The sequence below is a fragment of the Echeneis naucrates genome, chromosome 9 (assembly GCF_900963305.1).
Source record: "Echeneis naucrates chromosome 9, fEcheNa1.1, whole genome shotgun sequence".
NCBI lineage: Eukaryota > Metazoa > Chordata > Actinopteri > Carangiformes > Echeneidae > Echeneis > Echeneis naucrates.
Genome location: NC_042519.1, coordinates 19,905,796 through 19,932,121, shown reverse-complemented (window position 1 = coordinate 19,932,121; position 26,326 = coordinate 19,905,796). Strand labels below are relative to the sequence as shown.

At 41.4% G+C, this 26,326-nt stretch overlaps 1 protein-coding gene across 1 annotated transcript in view; it reads left to right on the top strand.

The window, feature by feature from the left end:
- Positions 1-719: 719 nt before the first annotated feature.
- Positions 720-26,326, top strand: part of fbxl17 (F-box and leucine-rich repeat protein 17) — a 199,876-nt gene continuing 174,269 nt past the window's right edge. Inside the window, exons 1-6 of the mRNA XM_029510041.1 lie at positions 720-877; positions 3,000-3,505; positions 4,121-4,507; positions 4,679-4,801; positions 5,089-5,346; positions 5,454-5,585. Of these exons, the coding sequence (XP_029365901.1) occupies positions 3,020-3,505; positions 4,121-4,507; positions 4,679-4,801; positions 5,089-5,346; positions 5,454-5,585 (1,386 nt within the window). The 5' untranslated portion in view covers positions 720-877; positions 3,000-3,019. The remainder of the gene's footprint in view (positions 878-2,999; positions 3,506-4,120; positions 4,508-4,678; positions 4,802-5,088; positions 5,347-5,453; positions 5,586-26,326) is intronic.

Here is a 26,326-nt window from a genome sequence, read left to right as displayed (position 1 = left end):
ACTGAAAACTATTTATATTTTAGCAATCGTACTTTTTTACATGCTTACCTGCACAAAAAAAAAATAAATAAAAATTTCACCGTTTGAGCAATAAAACACATCTGATCTGATATAATCTCACCCTCTTTTTTATTTAATCTTACATCAACACAAACTAGGACAAAGGGTTATTTAGGTTATATCGCACTGAGTATTTATACTCTTACTTGGATAAATATAGTTAGTTAGGTATATACATCTAATATATATCTATTTAACGAAAGATAGACAAGAGAAGAACAAACATATTCAAAAATAGTTTCTGTTCAACAGCAATAATTTCACTCAATGCAACTAAATAAAACACATGGTAGGACATACATGCTAGGTGCAACAACGGATTGTGCACTGAAAGAATGTATGATGTGGTGTGTTTGTGCTTGCTTTTTCATATTATTTATTTATTTCCTTTTTTAAAGTAATTTATTTTAGCTGTTATTTTTCACTTTTATATGCTCCTTAGAGAGCTACTGTATGAATGCTGCACTAACGGGTTTGCATTTTAATTTCCTTTGTACGTGTTACAATGACAGTAAAGATCTCCTCTATGCTGTAGTTTCATCCCTCTGGATTTTGTAGCTGCGGGTTATTTCAGGCCTCAGGACGAATTACGAATCGCCCTCGTCGGCTTCCTTCCCTTGCTCTCTCTGTGCGGAAGTGTTGTCCTCCAGAGCAGCAGCAGCAGCAGCAGCTGCAGAGCTACAGCTAGGCTAGTCCGGTATCAGGGTTTCCGCCGTCCTCGTCTCTCCTGCCGGGACTTGTCAGCACTCATCCGGGCCGTGCATCTTAGCAGTATTATGAGAGCACCGTGCGGAGTGTGGGAGCGCCGTGTGAAGTGGTGAGAGATGGTTCATGTTGGAGCTAAAGCTAATTTAGCAGCTAGTGATGGAGCGAGCTAGCCTGTCACAAAAGCTCATCTGGGTTAGCTTCAGGCACCGTGGGGTTTTTCTTTTCGCCCCTCTCCTCCATCAAGTGAGCTTTAAATATGTTGCTAAAGTCGGAGCAAATGTTTGACATAAACCTAAACATAAAATTTCCTGCAGATCACAATCGTCACGTTCAGATTGCCTTGTGTGGTTGAATGTGTGTGCTGAACAAATGACCACCTGTTCACTGTTTACATCTTCGTGTTTTCATTCTGCAGCGGCCAGACGATGCGTGGTTTCTCTTTCGTTACTAGAGATAAATCCCCAATGACACATCTGCTATTTCGTATTCAATCAGTGCCAGTCAAATCAGGATGGTGATACGCGAGATGTAATGTATTGACAACAAAAACAACAACCAAGTGGTTTTCACAGAAGGATGAACACAACTGCTGTTTTGTGCGCGATAATGGAGGTTTAATGGTGAACTTAGTTATCACAGAATAAAAAAGTGTTTTTACAAAGATAGAGTGTAAAATCAGCAAAAAAAAAAAAAAAAAAAAAAACGAGACATAAATCTAAGACAAAGAGTTGATAAGTTTTGAAATGTGTGATACCTGCTATAAAAAAAAAAAAAAAACTGGGCATGGTGCCCAATGTTTGATGGCAGATTGATTGGAGTTTTATATTTTATTCACTTGGAGCATTTTCCTAAATAAAGATTTGCTCAGTCACATTATGTAAGTCAAACTAAGACAGCACAACTACTGTTTCAACAGATCATCTGGTTGCACAAGACTGGCTGGATCCTTTGGTGTGGCAGGGCTAATCTTCAGATGAGCAGTAGTAGACCAGCAGTAGTTTTTTTTGCCCCAGGGCCCCTTAATGTGCTTATTGGACCATGCACAGCACTGTCCTGTTGATTCCATGTTTGGGTAAATATGGCACAGAAACAGACGCCACACGTTCAGACGTGCTGCATTAAAAATAGTTTTGGTATAAGCGCTAAAAGCTGAATGCACATTAAAGCGTGTGCACCAAACTCCCAATGCTGCTGCTAATGCTCACTTGTTATAGGGTGCAAAAGTTGACAGGATAAAGGAGTTCCTTGTTCTCTTTCCTCTCGCCACCGGGGATCAACCTGATGTTAGGGCATGAAGCTCAATGAACATTTAGAATAGTGTGTCAAATGATCATGGACCCAGTATGTCTCACAGAGACTGAATTGCTCAATGTCAATCATTAGGTGTGCTGAGTAAATTCTATTTGGCAACATTAGATGTAACTTGCTAAGAGGAAGCAAAACAAACAGCAAATTATTGCAACTAAGTTGTTGCTGTGCACTGTGGTAATGTGAACTATAGAAGAATGATAAACAGTGTTGGCCATCATTAGACTATTTTCAGCACCATAGATATTCCCAGCTGTTTCATTACATTTATATAATAATAATAATTTACCTTTCTATTTATATGACATGACATGCAGTTTACACATTTAAATTGGCATCAAAGTACATTAGTTACCCAGGTGTTAAAGACACAGGGCAGACTGACTGAAGCATGGAAAAGTAGCCGCAGTTCTTCTGTGGATTTAGGCAGTTTCAATATCTTCCATATCTCCATGTGAGCTCAGACTGCCTCCATGATGTTGAGATCAGGACTCTTTGTTCTTTAGGTCACTAAAGATAGTTCTTTATTACGCTGGCTAGATGTCTGTTATTGTTGTCATGCTGCAAAGTGAATTTGTGACTGCTCAGATGTTCAGATTGCATGATGATTTAAGTCTAAACATCTACTCAAAGCCTTTGCATGGAAGTGCAAATTAATAGTTTTGGTCAATACAAAGTTTACATGTATTGACCATGAAACAATTTTTCTGGTAATTTCAATCTAATTGTTGAAGAATATATCCACAGTATTTGGAGGTCAAAAATTCTTTCTTAAGTTGACCTTTAGAAATTTAAATTTTTTTTAATTATTTTAGATATTTATATTTTAAGACTTAAGCAGTTTGTGAATTAAATTATTTTGCTGTTATCAAAACATTAAATGCATTTGTCATTCTCTGATGCATTAACTCTTTTTATGGTAGAGTTTCCTTGAATCATCTATATGGGCCATCTTCTCTCGAAAAATGGTTACCGCCTGAAGAAGAGGCCACGCAAGTTACACCACCGGAAGAAGAAGAAGAGGAACTGTTTCCTGCAGGGACCTTGTATGCTGTGCTTCATCGTCCACAGCAACAGCAGTCTTGACGACGACAATAACCATTTGGAGACCAGTGTTAACGGCAGTGGGTGCCGTCACAACAGCATCACTGGAATCAGCGTCCCCGGTGTGGGTGGAGTTGGTATTGGTGCAGTAGCTGCTTCGAAGCTCGCTGAGCGATACGCAACACTTGCCTCTCCTGAGGACTGCTCCAAGTTCCTGTTGTCTCCAAGGGAGCTGTCTCTCTGGGAGGGTCAGGGAAAAAGCCTATTATCAGCTGTTCCCGCCAAACTGTTTCCACCACCAGCGCTGTTTCGGACTGCCGGGGTGTCTGTGACCGTACCTATACCTGTGCCTGTGCCTGGCTGCGCCAGCGACTACACTGAGATGGTAGGCTAGTGAAGATACAGCTCTGATTTAGCAATGCTTTCCCAGCTCCTAATTTTCCAATACGTAATCATAATATTTACACTGATCAATTGTTTTTTTACAAACAGTTATAACTTGGCAGATGAATGCCACCAGAGACAAAGATCTCTTAAATTTTCATTGAAATTAATGTTTATAACCAATATAGTATATCTGACACCATTTTCCCAATAACTAATGGACAATGGATCATTACCTCGAAAAGACCAATAAAACCCATTGATAAATATAAAATGTGTTTGCTGACTAAGACCTTAGCTCACAGAATAGCTATTTATAATGATATGTATTTAAAGATTCATTTTGCTCTGCAGAGGGTTAAGCAGGGCCTCCAATAGTTCTCTCTGCTCTCATGTTATCATTTTCAGTAATCACAAGTCGAACTGGTTTGTGACTTTGTTGTCTTTGTTTTTAGCGAAGATCCAATTTCAGGACTGGTGATTTATTTTTTTTTTTGGTTCTTTCATAAAATAGGCATTGAAAGGTTCTTTAACTCTGTAATTGTTAATGCACCTAAATCTGCCCAGACTTGCATCCTTTAACTTGGCTCTTCTGTGCTTGTCTCTGGGTGTACAGGTGTGCAAGAGGAAGTGCTCAGAGGTGCAGAGGTGCACCCCTTGTAAGCAGCCACGCTGTGCCTTCGCTGCCCCTGACGGAGGGCTGGAGAATGGTGGTGTGGGAGGAGGGGGAGGGGAGGCTGCCTCGAACTCTGAAACTGGCCACTGCCACCTTCCCCTCTGTCCGCTTCCCTCATCCTCCACGTCTTCTTCCTCTGCGTCATCCTCCTCATCCTCCTCTTCACCTGCTGATGGCTGCTGTGGGTTGGGCCTTCATGCTGATTTGCCCCACAGTTCGGACTCGTCCCCCTGCTGCCTGCATCATTATGACGACTGCCAGGCTAGAAGTTCTGACGCTGCTGATCACTTAAGTATCAACCACCTGCCTTCCTCCATCCTCCTTAAGGTCAGTGTTATCAAAGATTTTTCTTTTTGTTTATAACTAATTTTTTTTCTTTAGTTTTGTTACAATAAGAGGCCTGAACTTAACAGTGTGTTTGTGTTTTTAGGTTTTTCACAAATCAGCCACAACGTTTGAATTGCTGGATGCATAATTTATTCTTTCGGTTCCTTGCAGGTGCTCTCCCACTTGACAGTGAAAGAGCGCTGTCTGTGTGCCTCTCTGGTTTGTAAGTACTGGAGAGACCTCTGTTTGGACTTCCAGTTCTGGAAGCAAATCGACCTCAGTGGCCTACAACAAGTAAGCATGTAGAATTGTGTTTTGCTTGCGACTTATCTCCTTCAGGAACTATTTTTTAAAGTTCAGCAGAGAATTACACTTCTTGTTTACATGATAGACATTTACCTGATGTTCTGGCTTTGACTAAGTGACCGAGGGGTGTTTTAAACATGGGGCTCTGTAACATTAATAATTTGTTCCAGGATCAAAACTGTGACTGAATTTTTCAAATTTCTTTAAACTTTAAGATAAATAAGTTTTAGTCGTTTGCACTGTTGCTCATGTGTCCTTGTTATCCTGTTCCCCAGGTAAACGATGATCTTCTGGTCAAAATAGCCTCTCGGAGGCAGAATGTGACAGAGATTAACATCTCAGATTGCAGAGGGGTACATGATCATGGGGTGTCCTCCTTGGCTTCTCACTGTCCTGGCCTGCAAAAATACACAGCATACCGCTGCAAGCAGCTTGGTGACACGTCCCTGTCTGCTTTGGCGACACACTGTCCTCTGCTGGTGAAGGTGCATGTGGGCAACCAGGACAAATTAACGGACGACGCACTAAAAAAGGTATGTGCAAAACCTTTGCTTGTTTGTGACACATCTGTCTCATTTGAGATTTTTATTCCCAAATGAAAGTTGTTAGTAAAAACCAAATAAGATGATCAATCTTTCAGCTGGGAGAGCACTGCAGTGAACTGAAGGACATCCACTTGGGTCAGTGCTACAGTATCACAGATGAAGGCATGGTGGCATTGGCTAGAGGATGCCCTAAACTGCAGAGACTTTACTTGCAAGAGAACAAACTGGTCAGTCCAACATCTCTTGTCTCCTATTCAGTGTGGTGTTTTTCTCCCTGCTTGCCTCAGGGCTTCAGGAGTGTGTGTCTGTTAAGCACTTTTAAAATGTTCAAGTGTTCATCATTTCTTTAAGGCCCTCCATTGGCGCTCCTCTCAGTTATGTAACTACTACTAATATCCTGGAATTATATGGTCAGAGCACTGTGACCTCATCCTTTGCCTTTCTTACATGCCTAAGATTCATGACCAACCTCAAAACTCTATCCAATGACTGTTCATCTCATATATATTCATATTCATTTTTCTCTGAATCAGTCTTGTAAACAATCCAATTAAGAGCTACAATCTTTTATCTAAAGAATTTAGTTTTGAAGCAACAGGTTGTTCCTTGTAAGATGATCTGATCAGATCTTGCTGGTTTGTACATTTTTAGTTTATCAGACTATGCTTCTTGAAACAAATGCAACTCATTGATTTATGAAAGTCAGTCGCCATATTAAGTCTACTGACAGCTGGTTTGTGGAGAATATTTCAATCTGATGATTGAAAAGAGCAGGTACAGAAGAAAATGACAGACTACTTTAAAGCACCACTAGATGTCACTGATTTCCAACTTCTTAAAGCAGCCAGCGGCTCTTTTTTTGTAAGCCTGGCCATACTAATGCCCAGTTGAGCTTTTCCTCCACCAAATCACAGCCACATATCCTCTGTAACTGTATTTATTGTTTGATTCTGATAAATAGTTATTTGGCATGTCTGCCTTGAACCTTCTATTATTTAAATCTTCCTTTTCTCACTAATGCTTTTGCCCTTTCTCCTGCTAATATTTTTTTGCAGCCCGTGAGTAATTATGACCTTAATGAATTACTCCGCTTTAAGTTGTTAACAATAGCTGAGTTTGTTAAAGCTCCATTCATCAAATTAATAGTATATGAAATTAGCATTTACCACGAGTTGAGAGATTAATATTGCCGTTAATAACATTTCAGCACAGCAGTATCAATTTCAGTCGTCTTTAGAAGGTGAGATCGTCATAGTTATTTTAGCTTCCTGTCATTAGGGTGGTGAGAAATGGGCTGAGCTAATATGGGAATTGTTATGTCTAGGTGCTCGGGTTGCTTGGCCTAAAATTGCAAATAAGTTCTCCAGGAATTAAGCTGACCCAGAAACATTTCCATGCCATTTTCCAGAAGCCATTTATTTTCTCTGACAGTTTGAAAAAGTCTCTCCTTTGACTTCTCAGAAAACGAAATCAGATTTTGTTGTTTGTCTTCAGTCTTCAGATGAGTCCAGCTGAGTACGGAGGGACTGTGAGTTTCTAAGAAACGTGCATGAACATCAGTGTTGTCTTTATGATGTTTTGATTTTGTATTCATTCAGTCTTTGATATCAAAAGACAGGCTGTTAGCATTAAGGCAATAACTATAGATATTGTATCACATATCCAGAATTTAATAGGCTAACAACTTGGCAATACTCAGAGGATCTTTTCTCCCCCCGGCTAAGCTGTTTATAGACAAACTGAAAAGGTCTGAACTTGAAGCAGTGTGGAACAAGTTTTTTTTTTTTAGGTTTGTACAGAAACTGAATGTTTGATCACCTCTGGGATCACTGCGTGGGCTCAACCCTTGTTCTCTACATGAATTGATCCTGGAAAACTCCATTGAAATAGGCTTTTCAGTTTTCATTGTGCTTTGAGTTGCACAGTCATGGGACACTACAGTGACAGCCTTCTAAAAGCTATTGTAAGACCACTCCTGCTCTCCTCCTCTGCCTCTTTCTTCTCCTCTTCTCCTGGCTTTTGTGGTAAGGATCCTGTCTCTGACTTGCCTAATCAGTCACAGATGAGGATGAGCCTCTCTCTCTCTCAGATCTGCCCTCTCTTTCTCCTCCCTCTCTCAAATTGAATAATTGAATAGCTGCAGGATTTTTCTGTGTGGTCTTTCACTCACCCTCTCCCTCTTTTTTTGCCATGTGCACACCCACATCAATTTTTTTCTATCTTTCTTTGCCTTCTTCTCGTCGTGGTTGCGGTTTCAGTTCCACGCTCGAGGGTTTTTTCTCTGTGTTAAGTTCACATCCAGCTCTGTAGATGGTTAAAAAGCTTTTCTTTGGAGTGGGGTGCAGCTCCCCTCAAAAGCTCTGTGCAGCTTGAAGGCAGCTCTTAGTACTAATAATATTAGTAGCAATGCCGCTAATTTTGATCTACTCTTTGTTTCTGTTGTCTGCGTCTTACACATTAAAGCTGAAAATCATGGGCCTTAGTTAAATGAGGAAAAGACATTGCTGTTGCTTAACTGTAGAAGACAGAGGTAACAGATAATGCAGAAATTCTTGTCATATTTATTGTCATTATTGTCTTAAAGGAAGCACCAGTTTTGGTTGTTTTTTATAGCTTTGGAGCTCTGGGGCAAATCAGCTCAGGACATTGGAGAAACCAAGGCTAAATGTGTTGTGTGAGAGGCAGGTGACTCTCTCTCTGTACCTGACTCGTTTTTGACATCTACCCTGCATTCTTTATTACAGTTCATCTAGTATTTATGCCACAGTTGCTTATATTGTACCAGTTGCCTTTCAAGGTTTGTTTTCATTTTTTTGAAGTCACCCCCACACCCGCCCCGTTCATATCCTTTTCTCTTTTACCACTTCGGAGGGCAAGAATAGAATAGCAAATTCCCCTGCTCCTCATCTCACTTCAATATTTGCAGTTGGGCTGTCTCTACTTCAGGCAGAGACAGCCCTGAAAGTTTGACTCCGAGTTCTGTCAGTTTCATATACCAACTGGTGAATGGACTATAAGCTGTGAAGACATCTTGTCAGCCATCTTTCCTTGTTGGTAACTTTACTCGACTGTTCCTCAATTAAACAGATCGCAATCTGCATACATTTTTGCTTGAGTAGCATTTTCTACTCCTTTTTTTTTTTCTCTCCTCTCTCTTTTAAAAACTTTATCTGCGCTCCTGTCTTGTTAAAATCAAAGAGTGTGCACTTAATTTCCCAGCAGTGTAATGGGAAGATTCTTCCACTGGCTCATCTCAAAGACATTTTGTCTGCCTACGCACTCACGCTCCCTCTCTCTCACACTCTCTCACGCTCTCTTTCTCTCACACACACACAGTCACAAGCTCTGATTATTTACAGTTTTAATTAGTCCAAAATGTGGAAATGTAAGTGGAACTTGGAGATGACCTAACATAGATTAGCATGTGCCCTCAATTTAGGTGTAATTACCACTCTGCATGTACAATCAGAGCTTCTCTCCCGAGCTTTCACCACCTTTTCCAGCTTTCTCACTTGTATGTTTTGAATGGAAGGGACATGTTTGTCTGGGGGAACAACATGAAATGCTGAGAAATATGAAGTGTCAAAGTGAGTGGTGTTTCTTGGCCATTGCTCAGCGAAGGAGGCTTGATCGTCCGCTCTGATTGGCTGCCTGTCTGGCTTGTCAGTGGTGGGGTTTTGGCTGGCAGGGGGAATGACAGCAAGAGTCCACCGGCCCAATCAGACATAATCGCACAATGACTTGTATATTGACATTAGCAGATTTAATTAGCTGGATTAAATGGAGAGCAAAGACAAAGGAAGTGATAATGATAGCTGTCAGTTATTATGGGATAGACCTTTTGACACAAACCAACACACACACACACACACACACACACACACACACACACACGTGTAGACTCACACAGAGGGCTCGTTTAAACACTGAGACAAGCGACACACATGGGAGCAGCTGAACTGAATAGCTGCCAGCTGCACTGGAGTCTCCTCTGGAAACTTAGTTCATATATGTGACTGTAATTAGAGATAAACAGAACCACACTGACCGGCCACACAAATGTACACTTACACACACACACACAAACAGTGCATTGTCCATCCTTTCTCCCAGATTTATCCACAATCCCCTCTGGTCTTTATAGACAGGAGTTTAGACTGAACAGGATGTAAAATGTCAGATGTTGTATGATGTGTTTAGTCAGTTTAGCTGCTAATGGCAGTGGCTTATGTCTGTCAGAGTAAGGAAAAGCTCTAATCCAATCCAAAATTTCCATGCTTTCATGTCATGAAGAAATCTCTTTACTTTTGTTTCTCTGCCTTTTTTTGTGTCTGTCTGTTTCTGTGGATTTGGGAGGTAGCCATGTGTCAGTAAGGTCAAGATGATATTTACTCTATAGACCGGTGGAGATATTTGTTGCTTACATGCCTGTTTATGTTGGGACATGCCAAATAATCTTAAATCCCCTTTCCATTTTCATATTTCTCCCTGAAGAGAGAGAAAAAAAAAACAATCATATTTTTCCTTCATTTTAAATATGTTTATTGTGCTCCTCTTTATTTCTCTGTATGTCTCCAGATCATTACATTTTTGTCTTCATTTTAAACAGAATGTCTTTGGAGAAATGAAGGTATCACAGTTGCTACTTTATTAGGGCTGAACTACTTGATTAATTAATTAATCAATCAACCGTTGAATGCTAATGTGTGATACTTGTTGTGATCGGTTCCCCGTTTTGTTGCACAGTGGGGCGCATTTCACTGATTGTCCTGGTTTGACTCTTTTCCTCTGTTTGTCTGTTGGCAGCAATAATGCACAAAGAAATTTAGCAATGTGCTAACAAAGCCAATGAAAGCCAGTAAACATAGCTGTTAGCAAAGCAGAGTTTGATTAATTTCAAGAACTGACTATGCAAATATGTTATGAGGGCGAAGGGGAAGACATTGAGAATTTATGCTGCATTTGAGTGAAACTGAGTTGCAACCTAACTTTGTTTGGAAGAAAATAAATTCACCTCTTTTCTGATTAAATAGCAGAATACATTTCATCTTGAGAATTTTCCCTTGAATTTGGAAACAGCTAAAACTTACGATTCTCCTAATTTTTAGTTCAGGATCTTATAAATGTATTTTGCTTTGTTAATGAAATACTTTTGGATATTTTACTGCTGTTCAGACAAAACAAGGTATTTGAATATGTTATCCTGAACTTTGAGAAAGTGAAATTGGCATGTTTGCTGTTATGCTGATGATATTTTGGAGCCCAGGTGGTCTGTGCAGTTGATCTGATCTGCGTACTCTGTAAGAACTTTTATTTTCACCATTGCCACTGCTTACTTTCTCAGTATATAGTATAAACTAACAGCACATTCCTCTCTCTGATATCCTCCTCTTCATTGCTCTTTTAAAGTGCCTCTGGATCGATCCCTGTCCCCAAAATGCTTCTCTCTCTGTATGTGTGTGTGTGTGTGTGTGTATTTGGGCCAGTTCCTGATCGGTATTTGCCTGAAGAGTAATCAGGTGCATTAATGAGCACTGACTTTAACTTGGACAGCCGGCTGCACTCAGACACAGACATCGTCGATATGTTCCCTCCACCGTCTGCCCAAGAACAAAACAAGTTTTAGAGGGGAGAGAAGGAAAGGATAGAAAGCGAAAGCACTTTCAAAATGTGAGTCTGTGAAGCATGTCTCCAAAGCAATATTTCAACTTCCTATAGTGTTTTCTATTCAACATTACCTACCCCAGGAAAAGATTGACAAAAATCTGACATTTTTTTTCCCTGACTCTGTCAATAAGAGATAGAATAACCTTTTGAAAGAGATGGCAACGACCTTGGTGCTGCAGGATGCTTTCTTGGATTCCTTGAATGGCTCATAGAAATGTTAAAAGAACAAAACTTGTGGAAAGAAAACAAAGTCAAGTGAATGACAGACATTATACTAGAGAAGTGGGACAGCTGCTGGCTGGCTCGTCCTTAATGGTGACACGATGCCAAAAATGACAATGGGAATGCCAAAATCAAATAACTAGCAAAAAATGGAGAGCAACTCGAGTAGAGGAGTGGTGGTTTCCTTTGCCGACTTAAAAAATACTGGTTGTTTCTTTTATCAGACCATTAGATTAGACTTAATTGCCATATTCAAAGAGAATAATTTGCCCTGTAGAGTAAAATAGTGTTGAATAATTCAATATAAATACAACCCACAACTGTATCACTAGCATATTATAGTATATTTACAGTGGGTGCTGAGGTTGATGGTGCTTTAATGGCGCCCTGACATTCTTCACTGACTGAATTCCTTCTCTGTAGTGTAGTACACCTTTTTACCAAAAGTATTTCAAGTACCAAATCCAGATGGTCTCTAATGTCACTTCAAGAAGTTACTGGCAAAATAGTGATAATATCTTAATACTGAACAAGCCCTCTAAAAGGCACATTAATATAATTATTATAATCATTAGAAATATTTGATGACTTTTGGAATGAATCTGTTTTGGATTGCAAAGTAGCTAAAACAAACTATAAGACTTTTACTTTTATTTCAGAAAACAATGAAAGCGAACCAGAGCTGGTCAGTTTGCTTTGTGTGAATGTTGATAAATTTAATTTCACTTTTTTCTTTTCACACATAATGTCCTTGAGCTGTTAAAAATTGTTATCAGAATGGCCACTCTTTTTGTCTTTTAATCTTTACACTGTCATGTTTCCTGTCTGATTTTTTTTTTTTATATATATATTTTCACAGATGTGAATAAATTATCTTTTTGTGTTTTTGTGTAAACCTGCTTTTTTCCAAACTGTCACTTGAGGGACATGTGTGTACTTTGTTTTGAATTTGAGCCAGGATTGTTGCCGTGGACGGAGCAGTTCCAGCGCTCATGCTTGGCATTCTTGGTTTTCACCTGCAGAGGGTGTAGTAGGACTGGATAAAAGCAACGATGCGGCGAGGAGGCCTAGTGGCCAAACAAGCAGCACATGACCTATGCCATTTCCCTTTTTTTTTTTTTGCAAATTTTAGGAAAATTACAAACATTTTTAGTTTGCTTTGTGACCCTCCTTCTGTGTGGTTTGTGGTTCTTTGGAAGTTTATGAAGAGTAATATTCCGCAAAACTCCCACAGTCACTTTGATTTTGACTAATTTATTTATTTTTCTCCTCATAGCTGAAGTGTGCGTAGAGTTGGTGTTTGCTCTTTGTCCTATTCATGTTCTTTAAATCGCATGTAAGGTTGCAATGTAAGCCTTGCAGAGGGAAGGTACAGCCATTGCAGAGTTAGCAGCACACATTTTCACAGCGTTAACAAGCATTTGCCCAACAACTCCCACAGCGGCGTCTCAGGAAAAGGACTGAAGATCGTTTACGTCAGTGTAACTTTGCTTTCTTTTCCTTTTCTGTTCACTGCTCTTATTCTCGCTGAGCACATGGGAGGAATACAGCCCGAGATGTGGGCCAAAGCTGAGATGAAACTCACATTTGATTTTCTTTTTCTTTGTGCTTGAAACATTTTTCTTTTACCAAATTGTGACCGTGCAGAATTTATCCTGCCTGCTCACTGTTATTTTTTACCTGACACTCCTGTAAATACCTTGAATGAAGTATTTAAAAAAAAAAAAAAAAGCAACAGAAAGGATCTAAACAGAGTTGCACCATTTAGCTTGAGGGACATATGTGTACTTTGTTTTGAGCCATCGGTCAATCATGAGACTATTTCCACAATTGATTTATGATTATTAGTAATTCTTCATACAAAAGCGTCACATAGTTAACTCTGGGGTTAAGACTTTTTTGTTTGATATCTCAAACAAATAAATGGTAACCATTTATTCCGTAGTAGAAAATGAATCTTCAAGTGCCTTGGTAATCAAATATGTAGCAGTTGTATTGATTATAGAAATAATTGTAAGTTACAGTAGAGGACAGACTGAGTAATCAGCTAACTGAGAAAATAAACAACAATTAAATGACATTATCAGTTCTTCTGTTTTCTTTCAGTCCAGCCTTTCGTGACCTAAATGTTTAAATCAGTGATTCTACTTTCAATGAAAGTACTTTGTCTTAAAGTGCTTTGACAGCAACTCTGAATTTGATACTTTGCGTGTTGTTCACCCCGATAGCCTGCAGCAAGTTGGAAAGGTTTTGGCAATACAGCAGCCAATAACTTTTTGACAATCAATTTAGAGGAAAAAAAAAATTGGCATGGCTTTCAGCTCTCCTGAGGGCCAGCGCTGGGCTCTGACCTGGCCTGTGTTTAAAGAGCATTGCTTCAGAGACCCTCTGTTTATCCAGCTCCAGACAGCAGCTGCTCCTGACACCCAGCCAGGGACGTCACTATGATTCATGGGCCTTTCCGACACCTTGCTCACGCCTTTACTCTTCTTAATCTCTTTGCGCTCCCCTTCCTTTCCTATTCCTCTCCCTCGCCTTCTCTCAGATGATGAGTTTTCCGTTTGTTTGAGAAGGGCAGAAATGATGTCATAATATAAAGTGGGAGCCTGGACCCAAGACGGAGGCCTCGTCTTTAGGCCACTGGACTAGTTTGCATGTAATGTGATGAACAGCCCCCCTTGGGCTTTCACCTCTGTCCTGTTGTATAAAGAAAAGACAGATGCATAAAATAGGGGCATAAAAGGGTGGAGGGAAAGTGTCTACCTGCCTTCTTCCACTTTAAAGCGTTTATCTCTTCATGCTCATGACCACGCTACTCATCCCATCCCAACTCTCTCAAACAAGCCATATCCTCCCCCTGAAGCCCCCCCCACTCCCCGACTTCCTGTCACCCCCTCCTCTCTCTGTCTCTCTCTTTGTGATCGAGAGGCCAAGCCCACTCTCATTTGACTTCATTAGTAATGATTCTGTATGAACGCCCATTTGTGTGCATGACCCATCCCCTCCTCATCCCCCCCCCCCCCCCCCCCCCCCCCCCCCCCCCTTCTCCAATATACTATTTCCCCCCCTCCAACAGACGTCCCCCTTCAGCCGCTCCTGTAATGCATTCGGGATCAGGGAGAGCATCGGCGGTTCAATACCCAGGGTAATGAATGTGTTTAATAAGCGCAGTGGGTCGATAGGCTTAATGAAGGTGTGACAGAGGATTGGCTGCTGGGACGAGATGCTAACGAGCCACTGGGGTTAACGAGGTCACGTTATGATTGGGATTCCCTCACCTGTACAGTTTCTCTCTGTCTCTCGCCCTCTGTTTTCATCTGGTGCTCCAGCTCTCATAGTTAAACTCTTTTCGCTTTTTTCCTCCCTGCTCCTGTTCAGCGCAGTACATTATTTTGGCCCTTTATTGGTTTGTCAGTTTTCTTTGAGATATTTTTATTCCTCTCCATCTCCTGTTCTGTCTCTATTTGCTTTGCTTGCACCACAATGCTTCCCTCTGTCTTCTCATTATATTATTCTGTGCCTGCCTCCATCTCCTCTGTACGGCTGCCCCTGTTTCGCTGCGGCTTGTCCATCTTTTTCAAGGACAACTTGGCTTAGAAATGATGGCTGAAATGCTCTGGACTGGTGTGAGCCCCCTCCTTTTTTTCCTAGCAAGAAGTGGCTTTCTAAGAGACCTGCCAGACTATTTGTGGAGGCTTGCAGCCTATATTGTAGTGGGACCTGACGTCAGAAAAGCCTCTCTGACAGCTGCACATCAAGCTGCTCTCCTTTTGTTGTTGGTTTGTTAACACAGCTCCTTTTTTATTTCGTTGGTCTTTTGTTTCAATTTAAATCCAGAAGACATGACTTCTTTGCAGTTTTAATTCAGTTCACTGGGGACAGTCAGATAACTTTATTACAATTTAAATATTCGTGGGGTGGCTCTTTTCTGAGTGGCTCGGTGGAGAGAGCAACTTCATAGAAAGCCTGAGCTGACAACAGAATCAGAACAGAGCAAGCATCAATGACAATGGAAATGACATTGATGAGCTAGAATATCATGAGAATTTAATAATATCTCAGCTTGGGATAAATCCAGCTAGGAGAAGGAGGAGCTGGGGTGGAGGTGGGTTCGGAGGCAGCATGTAGAGAAAGCAGGTAAGGTAGGCAGGCTGAAGCTGTTTAAATAGAGCATCCAGTAGAATATGTAGGAAAGGATTGGTCAGCTCCAAAGGGCCGGACTAATGTGCCAACCAGCTGATGTGGGCGGATCTGGTTAGGAGGACCTACCCAGAAGGCGGAGCCTGGCTACGTGGCCTGCCTGAACTAACGCTCCGCTGCATTAGCTGTAGCTAAAGATTATCGGAAATTTTCTCCATTGACTTGGTTCATGTTTGGTTCATGGCTGATGCTGTTGAAAATGTCTCAGGAAGTGGAATCTCATCTGGAGAGGTTAATGTGTTTCATATTTATTTCAATAGAAAAGAATTTCAAAATTGGTGTAAAACCACTATTCTCCATTTCAATGTGCATGGCATTGGTATAGATATTATCCTTCACCTCCATCTTAAAGGTAAATAAACATTTTGGGCGCAATGAGCACAGAAACTTAAGAAGTAAGTTTCTTATAATGTGCACTATGCCACAAAATAATACTGAGGTCTGAATATAGATGTCTTTATTAATTTAATCATAATTCTTGCCTTTACACTTCTGATGGATTATGATGGGTGTTGGTTTGAATGAACTGAAGCTATTAAGTTTAAATGTAAAGCTGTGATTTTTATATATTATATTCAAGGTTGTGGTGGATTTTAGAAGCATTAAGGTTAAATAAATTTATGTTTATAAAATATTCACATTGATAGAATCCCATCACATCTTTCAAAAAACCAAAGGTGAGTTTTTACTTTTAAAACTGAGGTGAGGAAATTGATTACTTCACCTCAAGTGCTTTACAATATTATTACAAAATTGGTAAGGATTGAACAGAGGAGGACGTGGGCGAAGAAACCTGCCACTTGATCTTACACAAATCTTCACAGTCAATAATTTTTTTAAGTTATCAAGCCACTATGTGTGATTGAAATCTATCTGGTATCGTCACCGGGAAAAAAACCCCAAAACAAAACAATTTAAAAACCATAAAAATAGCTGTATACAAATCCAAATGAAAATAAAAAACATCTTGATTGTTCACCAGCCATTAGTCAGTTCAGCTATGCAGACTTAAAACAGCTGCCACTTGTTGAAGCTGTACTGGATGTTTTCATTGTACTCTGTTATGTGCAAGAACTTTCTAGATGTAGATGTAATCTGATGGAAAATGCCTGAACAACAAGCATTATTTTGTTTCTTCATCATCCCTTGTGTTTTGTTCCACTTCAACTTGCCTCTTTAGAGTTGAAGAGTTCTTGCAGTGAGACTTTATGTGATGTGTCTTGATGCATGGTTACATATACACATACATAGTTTATGCCCCAGTGCTTTTCAAATGTGCTTCTACTTATGCAAAGTGTTAATATAATCAATACTAAATGTTAATCCCTGTAGCACTTTTTCTCCTCTAGCTGCCATCCGTATAACGCCTGGTCCTGTCTTTGAGAAGAAGCCATTACTCTTTGCCTCCTCTCCTTGCAGCCCCAGTATTTCTACCAGTGGAAAAGTGTGACTTCCTGAACCTCACATTTCTTCGCCTGGCCTTGTCAGAGTGCAACACCGTTATGAGATATAGCATAGAGACAAGCAATCGATTAATGGTGCACTTAGCTGGACTAATTAACAGTTATGTAGAAGTGGAGAGAGCATCAGGCAGCATCAAGGAGGTTGTTTCCCCATCGCGAAGACCCAAGATAACCTTTAAAGCATAGATCACTTTACAGCATGGTTTACATCACAGGTCTTGGGGACGAGCAGCTTCATGGACACCTTGCACTTGCTCCAGGTTGACTTTATCACAAAGGATTGCGTAGGTCATCGGAGTGAACATTATTTCGATTGACATTTCTTTTACTGCTGTGAAAACATGTTTTGCATTGTTATAACAAATCTTGGTTGTAGACTTGATGAATATTATTTCTCTTACTCAAAAAGTAATCAAATATCAAGTCTTCCATGCTTTGTTGCCAGCAAAATGAAAAGTACCTTTTGACCTTGTTTATATCATATTTATTTCTCTCCTTCCCCTTCTCCCATCTCTATCATTCAAACTGTTTCTCTCCTTTGAGAGAGGATGACACAGACAGCCGATTTTATTGTCACCTGCCACTCAAAATCTCGTTCCCCTCATCTCTCCTTGAATCTTTCACCCTCTCGCCTCCGCTCCCGTTGCTTCCCCTCCTCGATTCCCGTCTGATCTACCTCCGTTGTGAAATTTGGCTTAGCTAAATTAGCTCTCAATTAAAAGTGAATTTGGTGAAAATGAGCACGCTCCAGAGGGCACACATGAAAGGGAAGGCAGAGCCGAAGGGTCGCCCGGCTGCCTGACTCGCTGTCTGGCTGGCTGTACTTGGCTGCGTCGTGTATTTTGGGGCATGGAAAGTGAATTATGTGTGTGTTGTTGAGTGAAGACAGCTGATTTGCATTTAGAGAAATCCCTGTGGATGTGTGGTTGTCATTGAGATGCAGGGGGCTGAATCCAGTGCCGCCCCCCCCTCCTACCCAGGCAACACTACCTGCAGGGGAGGATGTGTGTGCTAATGTGTGTGTGTGTGTGTGAGAGCTCTTAGTCCGCTGGACTACCTGGAGCATTTGCCCCACTTCTTCAAAATGTGGTGAAAGGAAGAGAAATATGAACCATTGCTGAAAACATAGGTGTGTTCATATGAGTGTGTTTGTAACTGACCTTTCTGAACTTGCGCAAGACTAGAATAATGACCAATAAGTACTGACGGCTCACAACTGGCAGACACGGCAACCCATTAGACATACTGTTGATACATAGTGTTAGAAAGCAAGGAACTGCTGAGGGTGTGGTTGTTCAATTTTCACATCTGTCCTTCATCACCTTCAATTCAAAAGGACGCTCTTAGCTGCTTGCTGTGAAACATTAGGCAATGGGTGGTATTGAGTATCCAGAAGCTGACACTTTTCATTAGATCTTCCCGATATTCTAGCAGCTTTCTTGTTGCCGGCCGGCTCAAAACAGTAATGTACATTTTTTGGTCAAGGTTCAGGTTTATTGCATTTCCAATCCTTACCCTTTATATTGTGAAACATGAAGCCCAATTCTGCACTTGGAAGTTCAGTTCTTAACTCATTACTAGACACAAATAACAGATAAAAGATTAATGAACCCCAGTGTCACCATTTCTGGGAAAGAGTCCTAGATGATCCATTTTACAATGGGAGGAAAACATTGTGTTGGCTCAGAGCTGCACAAACTGCTCATCAGTGCCTAAAGTTTGGCAAAAAGTAGCATCATACCATCAAGTACTGGATCGCTGCTGTCGTGTGTTTTGGAGCTTTATGTCAGTTGATGGGTTGCCTGAGGGGGAGGCGGCTTGCTACTGATTGACAGTCAGGGCTGAGTGTGGGCAGATGGGCTGGGGTGGCAGTAAATATGAAGCCTGTGTGACAGGTGAAGGTCAGTGTGGTGGGAGGTAAAAGAGCAGCTGAGCCTAGTGGGAGGGTGATGTGCTCGGTGTGTGATTGCATGCATGTTAGAGAGCAAGGAAAGCTAATGCATGACTGTGAGCACTGGCTTTGGATTGTATGGGCGTCCTTGTGTGTGTGTGTGTCTGTGTGTGTAGAAAAGAGAGCCATTTTTCTTTTCACGTTATTAAAGCTGTTGGCTTCAGCACACTTGTTATTAAAAACTTTGCTCTTGCACACCTGAACCTATTTAAAGTGTTAATCTTTGATTGGCTTACACAGCTGCACTTCTACCCATTACAGTAAAAGTCACCATTCAATATCCACTTTTAAGGTCACATATCGAAAATGTGATCTTTTTATAAAAGATAAATAAATATAACAACTGATCAGTGGCTCTACACATCTTTCTCTAATGATTAACACACTCTTCTGATGATCATCAGAAAATTAATCAGCGACTATTTTGGCAATTCGTGAATCATTTCACATTTTTTATACAATATTTACAAATGTTCTTATGTTTCTGGCTCTCGTGTGTGTGTGTGTGTCAGAGCTTCTTCGAAGTTTTGGGCTCCTGAATATTTTTCTGGACTGCAGAATGCTTCCTGTCAGTTTTCTACTCTTGCCGTATCTGAACCGTATTGATAGAACGGTAATGTTAAACTCTTTGACTGCGTCTGCAGATGCAGGCCCATGGTATTCAGGATGTTCGTTTGCTCTCCCTCCTCTTCTGCTGTACTTTCCTTCATTGATCTCTTTCTTGTCCTTTGTAAATCCCTCTCTTCCTTGAGTAATCCATTGTGGTGCTCCCATGTCTGCTGGAGTCGTGCCAGAGTGGTGCAGGATTACTACGACTGGGGACACACACACACTCACACACACGCACATTCACAAGTGCACAGCCAGTGTGCACTTTGAAATTTCTCCCTTTCCTATATGGGGCACTGCAAGAATGTGCCTGGGGACGCCCATATTGACTGTAAAGGGCCTACCCGGACTCAAGGGAACCTTCTGTGTGGCACTCGGTCAGGAAAACCTTCCTTCCTCTTCCTACAGGCTTCTATCAGGGGAAGACTGTTTAGCTTTTAACTTTCTCTCACTCCTGTTTTCGAGTCTGACAGAGTAGAAGAAATTGAGGGATTGTAGCAGGCAGGTCTTTGGATGCTTTCAACGACCGTGCGCTACATTTTCAGCATCTGAATCAGCCGTTATTCATTGTCATTGATCAGTGGTTTGAAAATATGTTGACTATATGGGTCCACACAAGAGTATTTGCTAAATGACCTTTATGATTTCCTTTTCACTTGATTCATTCTCACTAACTATTACTCTGCAGGTCTAATCTCCTGGACAGGACCTGCAGGACTACTAACATTTGTGTTGAGGAGATAAAAAAGGACAATTTTGAAGATTTTCAAGTTATTTTGAAGTTATTTTTCAGTGTTTCACATTGTTTTGTTTGTGCCTGTCACAAACATTGAATGTCCCTTCTGTATTTATTTATTTTTTTCCCCCACTATTCGAACTGAGTAAAATTGACTGACAATGTAGAGCTTTGCTCTCCGTCTCTCTCCTCCACACAAACACATTGGCAATAGGCCACTCAGTGTGTCCTGGTTGAACTGGCCATTGGGCCACATTGATGGACAGATATCAAAATATCTGTTTTTAGCATTCTTCTGTGGGAAGCAACGATTTTGTCTAAATCTACAAAAATGTTTTATTGATCGATGCGACTGAGATTACAGCTGTGCCTCTCAAATGATGTGACGTTGTTAACGCCAGGATCAAGAGCAGATATGATCTGACATGGCCAAAGATTTAATCACACTTGAAGGAAGTCATTATTCTTCTAAGAGGGGCTCACCTTGCTAAACACAGCAGCCTACATCTCCACTGTGCGATTGAAATTCAGTGGGAAACAGAAGTTGTTTATCCCGTTCTCCTCACTCATTTTCACATAAGAAGATCTGTTGAAAAGAAAACAGATCTCATACTGTGAGGGCTTGGTAAGCGTTGCCTATGGTTTGTGTGTTTTTCTGTAGTGTTGTATCATCCGTATGTTCCTACAGCATATATGCTTTTGGCTTATACGGTGTGCGGAGGCTGCCTTTCTACTTTGTCAGCTGACAGTATACGAGAGGGCAGTGGTGAGGGAGGTTGCTGACTCGGAGAATTAAGGAGTTCTCCTTTTCTATATGGGATTTAGCAAGATCAGGTAGCGCCAGTCATGGTTCCCTCTCTCTCTCTCTCTCTCTCTTTGTGTGTGTGTGTGTGTGAGAACAGTCTCATCCTGCCTCTGTATTTTACTTTTTCACCCTCCCCTCATCTCTCCTCTCTGTCTTTCTTCCAGTAATAAAGGAGAGTATTTATTTCCCCCTCTCTGGTTCTCAGGTCTCTTAAAGGGAATCGGGGACCGAGCTGATATTAGACAGAATGTGTGTATTTGTACGTGCGACAGTGTGTGTTTGTGTGCGTGAGTGTATGTGTGTGAGTGCTGCCGCTCTCTCTCTCTCTCTCACACGCTGTGCTGTCTGCTTGTCTCATCACCTATCCCAAATGTACAGTTGCGTCTTCTCGCGTGCTAACACACCGAGATTGAAAGTTGCTGATTCCAAGCCGCGGGGACTCGTAGAGCAGAGGCCTCTGGCGGGGGCTGATTGAGCTGTGCTGAGCTGAGGTAGAAAAGTTACAGTAGCATGCTATTACCTGCCAGTGCCAATTGAGTTTATTAGCATTGCAGATATGCTCTGGCAGAACTCAGTGTAGCCAAGCAAATAATTTTATGACTGTGGTCCATGAGGGAGTTAAAGGCTAAAAAGGTTTGTCTCGTCTGTGTCAACTACACTTCAACTTGGGCTCCCTTTGGCTGTTTGCATACAAAGATGTGAAATTATTATTTTTTGCTGAGTTGTAAATTTCTACAAGACCCTTTTAATTGCAAATACTCAGGAATCGATCATGCTGGCGGTAACCAAGCCCATTTAATGGTACAGTTTTCTGACTGTGTGCCTTTGTATTGTTGGACAAATATTACACCTTCTGTCAGTATTTCTTGTGCCAATTTATTCGAATGATAACAACCGGGGCCATGCTGGTTTATGCATTTACACATTTTAGTTAGGACCAATTACATGTGTCCAAAAGAACAATGGTTTAGAGTTCTCTTTCCATGCAAAGGCAGCAGAGCAGAGATGGGCTCAGAGCGTTATCCTGGTGAATTAGCTCTTCACGGCTGTGGGACTGAGCCTGACAGTTGGCACAGTGAAGATGATTTATGACTAGCCAGGAGAGTCAGAGATAGATGAGGAGAAATAACTTTGATCAAAGTTTCCCTCTAACAACAGAACAGAGCTCCCTCTTGATATCTGGTAGTGACTTGACTTTATTTTCCAGAGGGAAGCATCAAGAGTCTGCCTGCTCGTTTTATACCTTAACAGTTCAACTTCGCACTCAGCTTACAGTAATTTGTATTCAGATGCAGAAGAACAAGATCATCTACCCGTGAGCGAGAACATTTCATTGCACTTTCTGCTATATTTCTAATAAAGCAATGGCTGTGCTGTTAGAGGATTGTATCACCTCAATCTGTTTTTGTGTTGAAGTTGCACAGGTGCCTCAACACATGCATACTTAAAACACGGCATTCATTTTTTATTTAGTTCTCACAAATAAAAATTTGCTTCCTTCATTGTCAGCCCTGTAAAAAAACATTATTATTTGGTTATTCCCTGTTGCTGGCTGCTGTAAGTTCATCATTGTCAGCTAAAATATATATATTTTTTTCACATTTCAGATCCCTATGTGGTTTTATAGACAAAGACTCCGGCTCTGTGAAGTGAATCCAATGCAATATGATTGTATTGAAGTCTATGTGGAGGATGAGATGGCAGGAATTAAATTACAAATTTGAGGCTTCAAACTGGCAGGTCAGAAACTAATGGAGGACGTCACGATGGGTTTCCACTTAGGCTGAGGATGCAAACTAGCATCTTTTCCATTAATGCCAAAGATACTTTATACATTTATGTGCACAGGCTGGTTATTTTTATTTTGTCAGCCAAGAGAGTTTTATATGCTATAGGAGTTGATAGATTTCTGAGTATCAACCTTAAAATTCCTGATTTGAATCAGGCCAAGGGTGTCTGCTTGTGTCCTTGCCCTGTTTGTCCCGCCCCTTATTTTCAGTCATTTCTTTACAGTCTGTTCTGTAAAAAAGGCATGAAATGTCCAAAAAAAGAAAGCTAGACTAAAGCAGGTGGTGTACGAGGCCACCTCCTTACAAACAGGAAAAAAAGACACAGCTTAGTAATTGGACACATGCACAGACACAGATATGTTGGCTTGTGTTGAGGCCTCTTTCAAGGCTTAGATATTCTGTAGCCAGGACTCCTGTGGCTTTGCAGCTCAATGTGCATCCATCCCTGCTCATCTGCTGCCTTTCCACAGGTCATACTCTAATCCTGTGAAGGGGTTTTGGGGCCAGTTGCCTCCAGGAAGGGGTTTACCATGCTCGTCTCACAGGGACCAATCAAGAACGACTATCTGTTACAGTGCTCTTGTGTCACGATTGTTCAGAAAGGGGAAGAAAAAAATTAGATTGTTTCATGTTGGGAGGTTTCATGATGCTCATTGAAGGCAGATTGAGAAGAAGACAGCCAACATGAATGGAAGAGACGGAATAAAACAGTGTGTAGTCACATTCACATACACCATTTTTTTTTTTTGCCGAATAAAGTCTGTTTTTCCAAATGTCATTGTTTCCAACCTTGTTTTGACTAGTACTCTGTGATATCGATATCAAAGACATGAGTAGTGTTAGTCAGCCTGTCTTCTATTATTTCTGCTTGTATGATGCTTCTCATTCATCACTGCCTTATTCAAGAGGGAATGGCAACGTAGGAGGTGTGACCCACCTCAACTCTACATTTGGGGGATTCATTTCTGTCAGAAAACACTCCTGAAACTCTTCACTAATGTGGAGCGTAAAACCCCAATAGCTTTTGAGCAGTGACTCAAATGCAGCCGTAGCTTTTTTTTTTTTTTTTGTATGAAGAACTAATATTTATGAGCTCTTTGATGTAAAAGTAATTAATTAGAAATTTTAATTGATTTTTATTGAAGGAATTTTTGTTTCATGTGCTGTTTTATTTTGGAAAAATTATTGTAAGCTTGCTTGTGCGGAGATGTCTGGTGATTGACATGTGAGGCACATTTTGAATAATTAACAAAAACAAAATTGCCTCACTTTGATATTGCAACAGAAACATGGTTCAGTGAGTGAAAGTCACCCACAAACAAAGAGCGTTTAGATATAAATATGTCATCATGTAACTGTGATTAAATCAAAACCTCCTCATTTATTGATTGGCTCTTATCTTTGAGTTGGCCACACATAATGTTCAACCAACTTGAGCTCAAAATGTTTTTAAAGATTGGCCTCAATATTAAAGTTTTCAAGTACTTTTTTTAGTGGAGATATGAGTGTGGATTTTGAATTATTGAATCATGGCCAAAATGTGTGTGATAAATCAGTTTGGAAATTAAAACAAGGTGTGAAACAAGAATGAAAGTTAACGTCGCCATTTGCCATTACCCTCTCAGGAAGATTGTCTGTTTCTATATCGTCCTCTTTCTCTGCTCCTTCTTGTCTTTCTCCAGGTCTCTCCCTCTCTTCTTCCATCTAAACCCGCAAGTGTGTCTGAGCTGTGTCTGAGTGTTCGATTCTGTGCTCTCTGTGTTTCCTGAGCCCAACCAGTTTCCCCAAACCCCCCAACCTCCGCCGCCTGCCTCTCATCTCCCATCTTCCCGCTGCCATAAGACCCAAGCTGACCTGGCACGTAGGCACATGCTTGCCCACATCTCCCACCCATCTCCTCAAATCCCTTATTTCCCCCAGCCTTCTCTCAGCAAGGCCTTGAATCCACCATCCAGCCACCTCTGTTGTCTGGACCTGAAGCACAAGCAGGTTCCTTTGTTCTGACTGATAAAAGGAAGAAAGCAGGGTGAGGGAGGAGGATTAATTTAAGCGCAAGCCAGACAACACATCTGCTTGTTGTGTTCGTGTCTTTCCCTTCTCTCCCGTGGTTTCTCTTGCTTTCGTCCTATTATCTTTGGTGAGAGCAGAGGATATTGGGTCGAGATGCATGGTGAACTCTCGGGGCCGTGCCACCCCGCTAATCCGCTCTCTGTTGTGTCTTCTGTCCTTTCTGTCTTCCTGCTGTCTCCATCCAGCATTGCCTCCCTTCCTCCTTGTCCTCCCTTCCTTTCTTTCTCTACCATAATGTCCACCTCTTCTTCCTCGAAGCGACAGTGTCCTTCCTTCATTTTAGTGGTGAAGAAGTTTTGAATGGGATGAAGAAAATGTTATTCATATTTATGATATTTTTATTGCTCAAGTGGCCGGTAAATGTCTCTACACTTGCATTAACAATGATTACAGCCAGGTAGGCACCGTGCATCCCTGTTGAAGTAGGATGTAGTGCCCTGCTAATAATTTGGCTTCCTGTCTTTTGTCTGGGCTTTTTCCATTTTTCCCTTCCTGCTGATTGGCTCAGGATTCAAACTGGGTCACTTTTCAGTTTTCCCTCATTTGCGATTCACCTTGGCTTCCATTGCATCTCTGCTGCCACCCCGCCCCTCGCCCTCCCTCTGACCAGTTCATTGTCCTGAGTCCCGGGTCATGGTTACTGGTCCATGTCAGCTTTCTCAGTGGGCGTGTTTGATGGCCTTTCTGCTCTTCTGACAGCTCTCTGGGTCGGTGGAGACAAAGGCGAGGGACGGGAAGGGATTAGTCCTTTATTTATGCTCTTTCATGTATTCTGCATGCTTGTCGGGGAATATGCGAATGTACAATTATGTTTTAACTTGCATGAAAGCATGTTTTCACTCATTTGATCTTACTGTTCTTGCGAACTAAGTGAACCTACATGTGTTAGTTTTGCATTCAAATATGTATGTCGGTCAATCTGGACGTGCAGAGGGAGTGACCTTTAACCCCGGTCAGTGATCTCTTTGGTGGCATGCTCTAGGAACAGATCTAAAATGCCTCCGGTCATTCAGGACAGGAACTAGGGCCAGCGGGTGCGTCTCCCCATTTCCTTGGCCTCTTGCCCCATCCATTGTCATCCTGCAGACTCCTTCCTCCTCCTTTCACACTCAGCATCCCATGCCCACTGGACCAATGGGGAATGGTTCTAGGAACAAGAGTGAGAGCAAGTCGGAGGGGGTGGGGGGGGGTCTTGTCTGCTCTGTCACTTCATGCTGACACGGTGTGAGGTGGAGTGACACTGAGCTCAACCATGGTGTCTGGGAGCAGTCTGGTTCAGGAAGTCTGACCTGTTTGACCCTTTCCCACACCAGTGGGAGCGACGGGGGATGTCTTTTGTTTGTCTTGTGTAAATGTGTGTGAGACAGAGTGGTAGAGGAAGGCAGAAAAACTGGGATCGGGGTCTCTGAGGAGGGACTTCCATCTGCGAAAGGTGCAGATCAGCGAAGCTTTGCT